Source organism: Solanum lycopersicum, chromosome 2, assembly GCF_036512215.1.
Source record: "Solanum lycopersicum chromosome 2, SLM_r2.1".
Lineage (NCBI taxonomy): Eukaryota > Viridiplantae > Streptophyta > Magnoliopsida > Solanales > Solanaceae > Solanum > Solanum lycopersicum.
Genome location: NC_090801.1, coordinates 66,084,151 through 66,096,913, shown reverse-complemented (window position 1 = coordinate 66,096,913; position 12,763 = coordinate 66,084,151). Strand labels below are relative to the sequence as shown.

The 12,763-nt window shown below is 34.6% G+C and overlaps 1 protein-coding gene across 1 annotated transcript; it reads left to right on the top strand.

The window, feature by feature from the left end:
• Positions 1–590: 590 nt before the first annotated feature.
• LOC101264278 (paired amphipathic helix protein Sin3-like 2) lies at positions 591–9,530 on the top strand. The gene is made up of 22 exons (XM_004232207.5): positions 591–907; positions 1,008–1,082; positions 1,950–2,150; positions 2,227–2,407; positions 2,508–2,606; positions 2,706–2,879; positions 2,979–3,261; positions 3,566–3,702; positions 4,055–4,130; positions 4,213–4,433; positions 4,539–4,693; positions 4,894–5,015; positions 5,137–5,391; positions 5,980–6,558; positions 6,658–6,740; positions 6,829–7,428; positions 7,501–7,598; positions 7,680–7,818; positions 7,905–8,057; positions 8,154–8,317; positions 8,528–8,639; positions 8,785–9,530. Exons 2-22 carry the CDS (start codon positions 1,009–1,011, stop codon positions 8,920–8,922), a joined length of 4,044 nt encoding a protein of 1,347 aa, XP_004232255.1. The 5' UTR covers positions 591–907; position 1,008; the 3' UTR covers positions 8,923–9,530.
• The last annotated feature ends 3,233 nt before the right edge of the window (positions 9,531–12,763 follow it).

Sequence of the window (12,763 nt, the reverse complement as noted above, 5' to 3'; positions counted from 1 at the left end):
ATGTATCAACCGAATCAAATTTTACGCGCCACGTTGCATCATATTCCAAATGAAGAGTTATTTCGTTTAGATCCAGATCAGATTTTCCGTACAAAGTAGATACTATTTTTTTGTCGTTGTGTAATTTGGACATACTTAGTTATAAAAGTTTGCGAGCTTAGTTACCAAATAAATAAGGAAACATGATTTGCACCAAAAAGAGTGTAAATACGTTGAAATACATATTATTTTTTAAATAATTAGGGCGCGTGTATTTTATTACCGTCAAAGGTTATGGCGGTAAAAATTACTATAACTGTAGTAATAAGTCGTTATGTCGGTTATAACATTATCTTGCATGCTTTTTTCATTTTTACGTAAACGCATATAATTAAATTAAAATTTAAATTGAGATGAAGATTATAAATATAAATCAAAATCTTAAAACCTATCAATCAAATAAGACCCGAGTCTAAGAAATGAAAAGTTGGGCTGATTCACAAACTTTGAAAATGTGTGCGATATTTGAGCCCATTTGAAGACGTTTTCCTTTTTTGCCCCTGAACCAAATTTGGACGATATATATATATGTGCAATAGAAAGTACATATTTTGTGTAACTGAGGCTGCGTTACATAATATATATAACAACACCAACATTATTTTTATCAATTCATTTTTTTTTTGCCTCACCTCTTCGCCTTTTACCTCTTTGTTTCTCAAAACTTGTCTTCTGTGTTGTGTGTTGCAGTTCTGAGTCGGAGAGGAGGGAAAGAGAACAGAGGAAAGGGAAAAAAGGGCCACCAAGAATGAATTGACAGAATTTTTTTATCTGATCTAAACCATTGGATTAACTCTTTGTTTGTGTTGATAGATCTGTTAAGACTTCTCTTTTCTCATCCTCAGAAAATCTGAGGAAAATCTCTAAAGTGAGTTGTTTTGAAAATGGAAGCAGATTTTTTTCTTTTTTCTTTTGTTTGTTGATGTTAAAAAACTTCTTCTTGCTGTTCTGTCTTTTTTTTTTAACAGGATGAAACGATTGAGAGATGATGGGTATGATAGCCCTTCGTTTAAGCGGCCATTTGGCTCCAACAGAGGAGAATCGTAAGTTGTTTGGCTTGTGTCCATTTTGTATGTGATGATTTTTTTTGTATGTACTTGTTTTTGATGGATTTTTTTTTTTTTAAATTTGTTGAATTCTTGGTAACTCTAGGTAAATCAGTGATTTCTAGTTGTTATATCTTTGTGTGGTGTGTCTAACTTTGTGATCAAAAAATGTTTAATGAATTAGAATAGGTTTATCATTTTTTTTTATCAGTCAAGAATTATCAAGCAGATATGAAAATAAAGATTGGATCTTTACCCATGTTGTTTTGTTTGGGTGAGTCTTTTTGCTTCTTTTTTTTTGTCTGTTAGTTCATTTTTAGGGCAAAGGCTATAAACGCAACATAACCTTTATTTATTTGGTTGTATCAAAATCAAGGGATTAGTGAATTCTGATAATTCTAGGTAAATCAGTAATTTTTAGTTTTTCATCATGTGGTGTGTTGTGTGTGATTATGTTAGCAGAAAATATTTGGATGCCATTTTCTGCTTTATCTTGTGTTTTAGGGTAGGTTTTATCATTTTTCTTACACCACTAGAAATTATCAGGCACAATTGAAGATAAAGATTATCCTTATCCATGTTGCATTTGTTTGGGTGGGTCTAGTTGCTTTTTGTTTATCTGTTAATTCATTTTCAGGGCAAATGCTTTTACTTAGCACCACAACCACTATTTATTTGCTTATATCGTATCAACGGTTTTTTCAATTTTGAATGAACTATAAAAATCATTGGTTTGAAGTGGATGAGAGTGTAATTTAACCTATTGGAGCATATTGGGAGGTCTCTGACAATAAATTTGTCTGGCAAATTTTTGCTGTGGTTCTCTGTGTAATTTTTTCTTCTTGTCTTTTTTCCCGGATGAAGCTACAATCCATCACAAGTTCCAGGAAGTGGTCAGGGTGGAGTTGGTGGTGGCAGCAGTGCTGGTGGAGCTAGTGCTAGTAATTCAAAGCTGACAACTGGTGATGCATTGTCTTATTTGAAGGAAGTCAAGGACATGTTTCAAAGCCAAAGGGATAAGTATGACATGTTCCTTGATGTTATGAAAGACTTTAAAGCTCAAAGGTTTGCTCCTTTAATCTTCCTAGTGCTATTTTCATTCCTATTCAATTTGGTGATTTATGTGGGATTTTCTTCGCAGAATTGATACTGTTGGTGTCATAGCTAGAGTAAAAGACTTGTTTAAAGGGCATCCTAGGTTGATCCTTGGATTCAACACCTTCTTGCCCAAGGGTTATGAAATAACCCTCAATGATGAAGATGAGGCTCCTCCAAAGAAAGTTGAGTTTGAAGAAGCTATTAGCTTTGTGAACAAAATAAAGGTTACATTTCTGTTACCTTCCAGTTTAAACAATAAAGGTCTGCCTTTTTCTTCTTTACAAAAACTCTAGTCCTAACTTACTAGGTTATCATTTTCTGCAGACCCGTTTCCAAAATGATGATCACGTTTACAAATCCTTCCTAGATATTTTGAACATGTATAGGAAGGAGCACAAGGGAATCGATGAAGTGTACCGTGAGGTAATAATTTTTTAAATTGGGATACATTACATAGATATATAATAGATGATCTTTATTTTTTAATTTTTTGTTACTATAAATGCCATATCACATGTGTAGGTTGCCGTACTTTTTAGTGACCATCCAGATTTGCTAGATGAGTTCACTAGGTTCTTGCCAGATAATTCAGGAACTGCATCAGCAGCACAAACTTCAGTTGGCAGGCCTTCATTCCATCGCTATGATGAGAGGAGCTCAGCTATGCCCATTCTCAGGCAATCGCACATGGACAAGGTTTTCTTTTTTGCTTTTCTTTCCTGGTTGTTTTATTCATCTATTAGTGCTGGTTGCCCTACACCTATACTCACCTCTTTCAATCTGTTGAATCTGAAGCGCTTCCGTCGGGATAGGATTATTGGTCCTTACGCTGAAAGAGACCTTAGCATTGAGCGGCCTGATTTGGACGACGAAAAAACAATGATGAAGTTGCATAAAGAGCAAAAGAGACGTACTGAAAAAGAGAGCAGGGACAGAAGAACTCATGATCAGGATTATAAAGAACCTGATAATGAGAATAATGAAGATCTAAGCATACAGCGCCACACTGATAAAAAGAAATCTGCTCGGAAGGTTGAAGAATTTGGAGGACCTCATGAAGATAAAGATGCCCTGAAAAGTGAGTGCATGATTACCATTGTCTGAATGTTGTGTTTGTTTTGCTGCATTAAAACTTCCACCATTAAGGGCTATGGTTTGTGATAAAACTGATTTGAAGGCCATCTATTTGCTTTTTGTTAATTCATGGTGAATTACAAGGGCTTGTTCTTAACTACCCTAAAAGTTGCTAAATGGTCCCAATTTCTTTTCAGGCGGTTTTACTTTTCATTTTTTGTGGTCTTGATGTATGCACATGTTTTCAGCATAGACTGTTGCTGAGTTTGATTATTAACCTTTTGATATAATTTGCTTGATTTTGCCAGATATGTATAGCCAAGAGTTCAGCTTCTGCGAAAAGGTCAAGGAAAGACTACGAAGTCCTACTGATTATCAGGCTTTCTTAAAATGTCTTCACATTTATAGTACAGAAATAATTACAAGGACCGAGTTACAAAGTTTGGTACGTCTATCATGCAATTAGTTTAATCCTTTTTGCTCCTATGTGACAGTAATGTTTGTTTATAATCATTGCTATCTATGGTTAGCTTTGGTTCCGTTTGGTTTTCCGTACACAGTAATGGACTTATGGTTGCTCTGCTGATGCTGCAAAATGGTTCTGATATATATGCTAGGACTAGATCCATTATGCAAAACATATCCTCTCTTTTGACTGAAAAAAGGGAGAAAAAGATGTTCCCCTCTTTTTTGGGGTGGAAAATGAACTGAATCCCGGTTTTACTGGATTTTGTGATAGTTATATTTTTGAAATGATATACAAGTCAGTTTGGGATTTGAAAACATGCTCATCTCAGGTTGCTGATCTGCTTGGAAAACATCCTGATCTTTTGGAAGGTTTCGGTGAATTTCTAGAGCGTTGTGAGCAAGATGGTTAAGTCTTGAAATTTCACGATGGTAAATTTGTTGAGCCACGTATATGTGAGTACATTCTGATTGGGTTCCTGCTTTACAGATGGATTTCTTGAAGGTTTTATGAGGAAGAGTAGATGGAATGACGGGCATGCTTCCAAGTCAGCAAAGGACGATGGGAAAGAGAAAGAGCCTAAGCGTGAGACTGATGGAACTAAAGAAAAGGACAGATACAAGGAGAAATACTCGGGAAAATCCATCCAAGAACTTGACCTCTCAAACTGCAAACGCTGCACACCCAGTTATCGGCTTCTCCCTGATGATGTAGGACATTGGTCTATTGGTTTTCCTAATATGATCATAGATGGAAGAATCTCAATCTCTATGGATCATGTCTGACACAGATTTGTTAATATCTTTATTCTGCAGTATCCAATACCTACAGCAAGCCAAAAATCAGAGCTTGGAGCTCAGGTGTTAAATGACCATTGGGTTTCTGTGACTTCAGGGAGCGAGGACTACTCGTTTAAGCACATGCGCAGGAATCAGTATGAAGAAAGCCTGTTCCGTTGTGAAGATGACAGGTAAGTCCTTTCCTAAGTTAAGAACCCCCACTCACCCCCCACCCCCCACCCCCCCGGGTTCAATCTTAGAGGATGAGTCTTGTAAGCTTTCTTGACAAATAAGAAGCAGTAAATCATCTGAAGTAATTCTCTTGAAAATACTCTCTGTGATTTTGATCTTACATTTTGTCAGTGATGTTTGGAGTTTTTTAATAATTCAGGTTTGAGCTAGACATGTTATTGGAGTCGGTGAGTTCAACTGCTAAGCGCGTAGAAGAGTTATTGAATGCCATTAACGATAATTCAATTGGTGGGGCATTCCGTGTTGAGGACCACTTTACAGGTTTGTCAATGTTGACTTAGATGGTAGCAGGCTGCTTTTTCTCCTTTCAGTTTCAGTCGCTTACATTAAAAATACATAACTATTTAGCTTGTTGATAAACAAGGTTTTTTACATTTTGTAGTCTTAAATTTAAGATGCATTGAGCGAATCTATGGTGATCATGGTCTGGATACGGTGGATATTCTGCGTAAAAATCCATCTCATGCGCTGCCTGTTATACTGACCCGCTTGAAGCAGAAACAGGAGGAGTGGACCAAGTGTCGCACTGATTTTAACAAAGTTTGGTCAGAGATCTATGCTAAGAACCATTATAAGTCACTTGACCATCGAAGTTTCTACTTCAAGCAACAAGACTCAAAGAATCTTGGCTCAAAATGTAAGTCTAGAATTTGTTTTATATGTGATGATCTTTTTTTGGCCGTGGTCTGTTTCCTCTGTTCCTTTTCTCCATAATTTTGAGTAACTCTCAGGTCTTATGGAGCTGAAAGATGCTATTTCAGTTGATGATTGCATCACTTAATGTGTGTGCTTCTGACATTTAAAATCTTCCTCTTCCTGACGCTGCTTTACTTTTTGTTGTTACCAACATCATCAGATTTGATGAAATCTCATTCCTCCGAATCATGTTTCAAGCTTAGGTTATCATATTTTAACTCACTGCATACATGCTAGCCTTTCTATCTGCACTTTTTTCATGTATATAACTTCCTCCCCTTCTTTGCTGGAGCTAGGGGATTTCTCAGTTCTGCTTTTCTTTTCCAATATAGACACTTCTAGGTTATGTATCACACTTATGACACAGTTCTTTGGATTCTTGATTCTACTTTTGCACGTCTTAGGATGTCACTATGAGTTAAGCAGAAGCAAAGTACAGTATGCACACTTCATGAATGTTGGTATATCTATCTTCAATTGGCAGTTTCTGTGGTTCTTGTTTTTTAAGTTTCATGTTTTCGGTTAACAGCCTTGCTGGCGGAGATCAAAGAAATTAAGGAGAACAAGCAGAAAGAAGACGACATGATTCTTTCAATTTCCGCTGGAAGTAGATATTCTATAACACCAAATCTTGAATTTGATTATACCGACTCTGAGCTTCATGAAGACTTGTACAAACTTATCAAGTATTCATGTGAAGAGGTTTGCTCCTCCAAAGAGCAATTAGATAAAGTACTGGGATTATGGACCAACTTTGTTGAGCAAATCTTGGGTGTTCCTTGTCGTCCTCGTGACTCAGAGGCTACTGAGAATGATGTCTTATTGAAGCCGCATGGCCCAAAAGCTGATGGAGCTAGCATTGGTGAAAGTGATGGCAGTCCTAGTGCAGATGCTTCTACTAGGAATTGTAAACAATCAAAAGTTATCAGCAACAGAGATGCAAATGCTCCCCCCTTACGAGTAAATCCTTCTAGGACAAGCTTTGCAAGTGCAGATGCTCTCCCCAAAGAAGACGGTTTGCCAGTGACTGGTGAGCACCTAACTAGTTCTGATGCAGCTCCTGCTATGGGAGCAGATACTGTTCATGGAAGAGTGGAACTAACTTCAGGTATATATCTACCTACCAAGTCTAAACCTGTTCCAATATTTCAAAAACTGTTTGGTTTTTAGCCAAAACATAGAATAGCTGATGCTTTTTAAAATCCAGGGCGTGGTGCAAGACAGGGTAATGGTGCTTCTGACGATGGTCAAGTATCCAAGTCTAACATCGATAATGTGCCAGCATCGGAGGTATGAGACACTGAATTTTGTCAACTTTGGTTGGTGCTAATCTTCTTGACTACTTATCACTATGGTATGATTTTTCTTTGTGAGACAGAGTGATACTTCAAGATCGATTCCGTTGGGTAATGGAGGGTTTGCAGAAGGCTCTACAATGAATGGGTACAATGATGATTCAGCTGATCCCTGTAAAAATGAGAAAGAAGAGGGTGAGTTATCACCCAATGGTGATTTTGAAGAGGACAATTTTGTTGCCTTTCGAAGTGGTGCCTCGCACAATGAAAGTGTGCAATATCAAACCAGAGGTGCTGAAGAGATTGGTTCTCAGGATGCTGCTGGTGAAAATGATGCAGATGCTGATGATGAAGATAGTGAAAATGTTTCTGAGGCTGAAGAAGATGTTTCTGGTAGTGAGTCTGCTGCTGATGAGTGCTCTCGAGAAGAGCATGAGGAAGAGGATGACGGAGAGCATGATGAACTTGATGGTAAAGCTGAGAGTGAAGGTGAGGCTGAGGGGACGAATGAAGCACACTATGCTGGAGGTGATGGCAATGTGTTGCAAATGTCCGATCGGGTTTTGCTTACTTCAAAGCCACTTACAAAATATGCGGCTTCACCTGTATGTGAGGGAGTGGTGAAGTACCCGCGGGTATTCTATGGAAATGAGACATTCTATGTGCTTTTTAGGCTACAGCAGGTAAGGAGATTCACCTTCAAGTTTAATTTTCTAGTTTGCAGTGGTTAAATCTGAAGGCCCTCTTTTTTGTAGATTCTATATGAAAGGTTATTATCAGCAAAGATGAATTCAGCATTGTCCGAGTCAAAATGGAGAACTGGAAAAGATACTGGTTCTATTCCGTATGACAGGTAGGTTGCAGTTCTTCTTCGCTTGCAGTTATACTAGCCTTTCAATAAGTTTGTTTTTGAGGACAATGGATATGCTTGCAGATTCATGAGTGCGCTGCATAGTTTGCTAGATGGTTCTGCAGAAAATTCAAAATTCGAGGATGATTGCCGATCAATCATTGGAAATCAGTCATATGTGCTATTTACGTTGGACAAGTTGATATATAAGCTGGTCAAACAGGTGTCCTTATTCTCCTCTATCTGAATTTGACTTGGGGTGCTGCTACTTGGTATTCTTTGAGTGTAATTTGGTTTTTCTTGCTTCAGCTTCAAACAGTCTCGAGTGATGAGCTGGACTGTAAGCTGCTTCAGTTATATGAATATGAAAGATTAAGGAAACCTGAGAAATTTGTTGATTCAGCTTATTATGAAAATGCTCATGTCCTCCTCCAGGAGGACAGCATTTACCGGTTTGAATGTGTAAGTTTCTGAGTAGTTACGTCCCTTTTTCTTCTTGTTCTGTTGAATATGCTGAAGTTGAAGTGCAGTAAAAGAACTGTTCTTTTTGTGTTGTAGATGTCTTCGCCTACCCGTCTGTCCATCCAGTTGATGGATGATAGAAGTGACAAGTCTGAAGTAGTTGCAGTTGCTGTAGATCCCAATTTTGCAGGTTATCTGCACAATGATTATCTGTCAGTTAAACATGGGAAAAAGGAGTCTTCTGCAGTTCTGCTGAAGAGGTATTACGCAACTATGTAATATTCAGTTTAGAAATGCAGTGCATCACTCTCAAGTACTAAGTTGTAGGATTTATATAAATAAACTAAGTGGACAGAGATTCTTTTAGAGAGGATGTTGGGGATGCTCATCAGTCTACTTTGATTAAGTGCTAATTTGACTTGCCATCCATTGCTTTCCATGTCTGATCGTTTTGTTTCCATAATCCACAGAAATAAGCGGAAACGTGCTGACAATGATGAATCAACTGCTTTGTGCATGGCAATGGAACATGTTATTCTTGTAAATGGTCTGGAATGCAAGATGGCTTCAAATTCATCGAAGGTAAATGAGTTTTATTCCTGTTCACATCATTTTGTCATCCTGATTTCTTGTCCACTTCATTAGTACCCAGCTATACTTCTTTTGCTCTTTTTTTTTTTTAATAGTTCACTGAAGATTCCTCCTTTGACACGGTAAATCCTTGCAGATATCATATGTGCTTGACACAGAGGACTTCTTTTTCCGCCAGGGTGGTAAAAGAAGAAAAGTTTCAGCTGGCAGATTGTCATGTCTTTACCAGGCCAGAGTAGAACGGTTCCATCGTGTTCTGTTGTCATCTTTATGATGATACATGGCCTTGATGAACCAGGATGTTGAACAAGGTTTAGACCATCGCTTTAAAAGTAAATTCACATTGTGGGTTCTAGTATCACTTCAAAGAACATCTTTTTTAGCGGACTCCAACAGGTTTCTATACTCCAGTATTGCTTGGGTTATCGGTCCAAGTACTTGGGCAATTGGTCGAATGCTTTGATGCTACTTCACTCGTAAGATACAAGGATTTACGAGTGGGGTTTTATCAGTTGAAAGTGTATTATCTAGTGAGCACATGTCAATGGCATTTGGGCCATTCTTTTGTAAATATGGTTTTCCGCCATAAATTATATGTTGTAAGCTGTTTTTAGTTAGATCTGCTTGCTTGGGATCACAAAGGCGCCATATTTCGTTTCCTCCTTGGGAGTAAACTCTGTGCCAGTGTCCTGTGAGCTGATCAAGTTCTCTAACAGCTGGGCTTCCTGGATTATAGTGATAAATTAGTTGACTCTAGTACTAGGTGAAAAGGCTTTATACAGTGGGGTTTGTTTGCCCTGGCTTTGTACACAGCATACATTTGGATTCCTATACTTGCTGAAAAAATAGAAGGTTTATTCACAAAGGCCTTTTCATTCAAAATTGTTCCTCTGTTTATTGGTTCTTATTTTTTATTTTTTGAGCATGTTAAATCAAAGATCCTAGGTATGTTTTTCCTGTCTTATGCCTGGGTCGATATCGGATTCTAGAAGGGAAACATGGCTGTCTTAAATGTTTTGTACGGAACGAATCTAGGTCGATATAAAATTGAAATAAAAAGTTATTTTAAGACGAACCTGAGTCGACACGGATACTAGATGGGAAACATGAATAAGCTGCATCTCTTTCATTTTATGCGGAATGAACCTGAGGTCGATACGAATATCTGATATAAAAAGCTGTCACTGTTGTTTGATGCTTTTTCTTCACTCGATTAGCACCAGAAAAATCCAATAGAATGTGGCCGTGCCCACATGCTACATTCTGTTCGAAAGGGACAACAATGATAAAAATAAACGCTCTTCATTGTTATTTTTAACCTATTAAAATGACTCAAAGATATTCTTCTTTCACTTATTGGTATTTATATAATATAATATAGTTTTGCGGTTAATTTTAAGCTTGAAAATATCGGTAGAGATAATTTTGAGAGAGCATTTTTTAGCCCTTTTTAATACGTCAATGACATTTTCTTTAACATTTTTTATCCAATTGGAAAAACAATGACAAAATTCTTTTCTCCCAACAAATTTAAACCACGTAGCTCATAAACGATTTTTAAAAAATTTCACCTGCCCAGGTGCAATAAAAAAAAGTTAGAGAAGAATAAGTGAAACAAACACATTTTTGCTTTTTGGCTTTTCATATGACATTTAAAATTAATTCAATTTGAATTCACGCCTGAATATTAAAAAATCAATACTTTCCGTCAAAAACATAATTTTATTACAATGAAGTGAAGCAAAAAGAATAAAAGGGTGCACACAGGCATGAGACAGACTGAGCCATTGACGTGCAGAGAATATTTACAAATTTTAGACCTATATATAGTTGAGAAATAAGAATAATGTACTCTCCACAATATATAGGAAAATAGCAAAAACAAATAGTGGCCCCTCTGTCTAATTTTACATCACTATATTTGACCAGACAATTTTTCGAAAAAAAGGGAGGGAAAATAATTTCGAAAAATAATTAACAAAATAATAAGTCTACTATATTACTCTTTATTAAATAAAACCTCAAAATTATGAAAAACAACTATAAAAATAAATAATAAACTAAGGAGTAATTACCTAGGATTATCACTTATGTTTGTTTTAGGACTACAAGATTACCCAATTTTACCTATTTTCCTTAAACTATACTTGACACAAAAAATACATTATCTCTCTTCTATTAGGATTTCATGTCATCTTATTTATTTTTTATTATTATTAAAAAGAATATTGATTTAAACCTATTTAAATGTTAGGTTGCAATATGTTTTTTAAAAAAAAATTATTTTCTATTAATGTTTTTTGAAAATGTTTTATTTTTTAGATATATAAAAATAAATTTTAAAAATGAATGAAAAAAAAACCCATTTCTACAACTAACTATTAATGGACTGTTTTAACTACTTTTAAAAAATAAGTTTTTTAATGATAATTATTGTTTTTTACTATAAGCTTTTTAATTAATTTTTATAATAACACTTTTTGTTCTCCTATTTAGATAAATATTTCTACATTCCATTTTGTTGGAGTATTTCCTAAAATTACTGAAAGTGTGGTAAATATAAATAGACATTACAGTTTTTTTAATAAAATAATTCAATTTTCATTTTTTAACCTTAAAAATTGAAATTTGAAGCATTTAAAGATCTTTCATTTTTTTTCCGTAATAGCCATTACTATTTTTATTAAAAAAAAAGTCCGATTTCATTTTTTTCCTTTAAATTTAAATTAGAGGCATTTAAAAGTCATCCATTTTTTGCCGTTACAGTTTTTTTAAACAAAAGAACTTTTATTTTATATTTAAAATAATTAATTAATTCCTATTTTTTTAATTATATTTTTAGAGCACATTCAAAATATTTTTTGAAAAAATAAAATTCTTGAATATTTGTGGTGCTGACATGTGACACTTTTTACTTCTCCTATTATATAGATAGATTTTTTTTAAAAAAATAGACAAACTCACATATTATACCCAGTAAAAGAAATTACATTAAGAACTCCGATACTTCAAGAAAATATGTGGGTTCCTCCGATTCTTTAAAAGGATTAGAAAAATATTAATAATAAATTAAAAAATGTGACATGATACCCTAATAGGAGAGAAATAATATATTTTTTTGTCTCAAGTATATTTTTTAAAAAAATAGACAAAGTTAGATGATATTATAATCCTAAAACAAACATAAATAATATTTCTTTATAACTTTCCTGAATAACTATCTAAGAAAATTACTCTAAAACTAAGTGATAAATCTCTTGATTTTTGTAAAAGTGAGTAAAACAAAATCACCCCATCGTGCATTTGAACTAGTCAGAAAAAATACAAACGCCCGCATATTTTGACTGCATATGCCAGTAAAAGAATAAGTTCTCTTCAAATCACACATAAAATAAATTATTTTCTAATATCTCTTCAAATGTATTTTCTGTTTCTGTAGTTGGTACTATTTCTGTTCAAAAAAATTCATCGTATTGTCCTAAAATGAGCAGAAACTTTGAGGATACACATGATTGAAATTGTAAAATTAGCATTTGAAGTAATAAATTTTACTTGAAATGTAGCATATTACTTGGTCAAGCAAATTTTAGATGTCAGCGATTATTAAATTGTCATATTCGAATTTTAGACATACTCGATTTGAGTTTGAATTGTCAACTTCAAAAAATTTATAGACGCAATTGAAGTTTGATCTATGTGTCTTGTTCCTACTAATGTTTCTAAGTTTTTTTTTAAAAAAACAATCATTTGATTTGAATTTGCTTTTTAGACTCAAAATTCCTGAGAGACTTCTTCAAATTGCTACAGTGGTGATATTCAAAAAGCAAGTTGATTTTATTCGCACAAAAAATTATGCGAGAAAAAATTATTGCTAGTGAGATTACTGAAATTCATTAAAGGAATCTAAAATCTTTAGATTTTAACAACCTATTATGTCAATAATATTTAAAATATGTTACTTTATGTGTTCACTTTTACTTGCCATTTATTTTTAAGATAGATTTTTATTTTTACTTGTCACTTTTAATATATCAAAAAAAGACAATGATCATCTTACTATACTCTTGTAATTAATTGAAAATATTCACATTTATTTATAAAAATTCAAAAATATT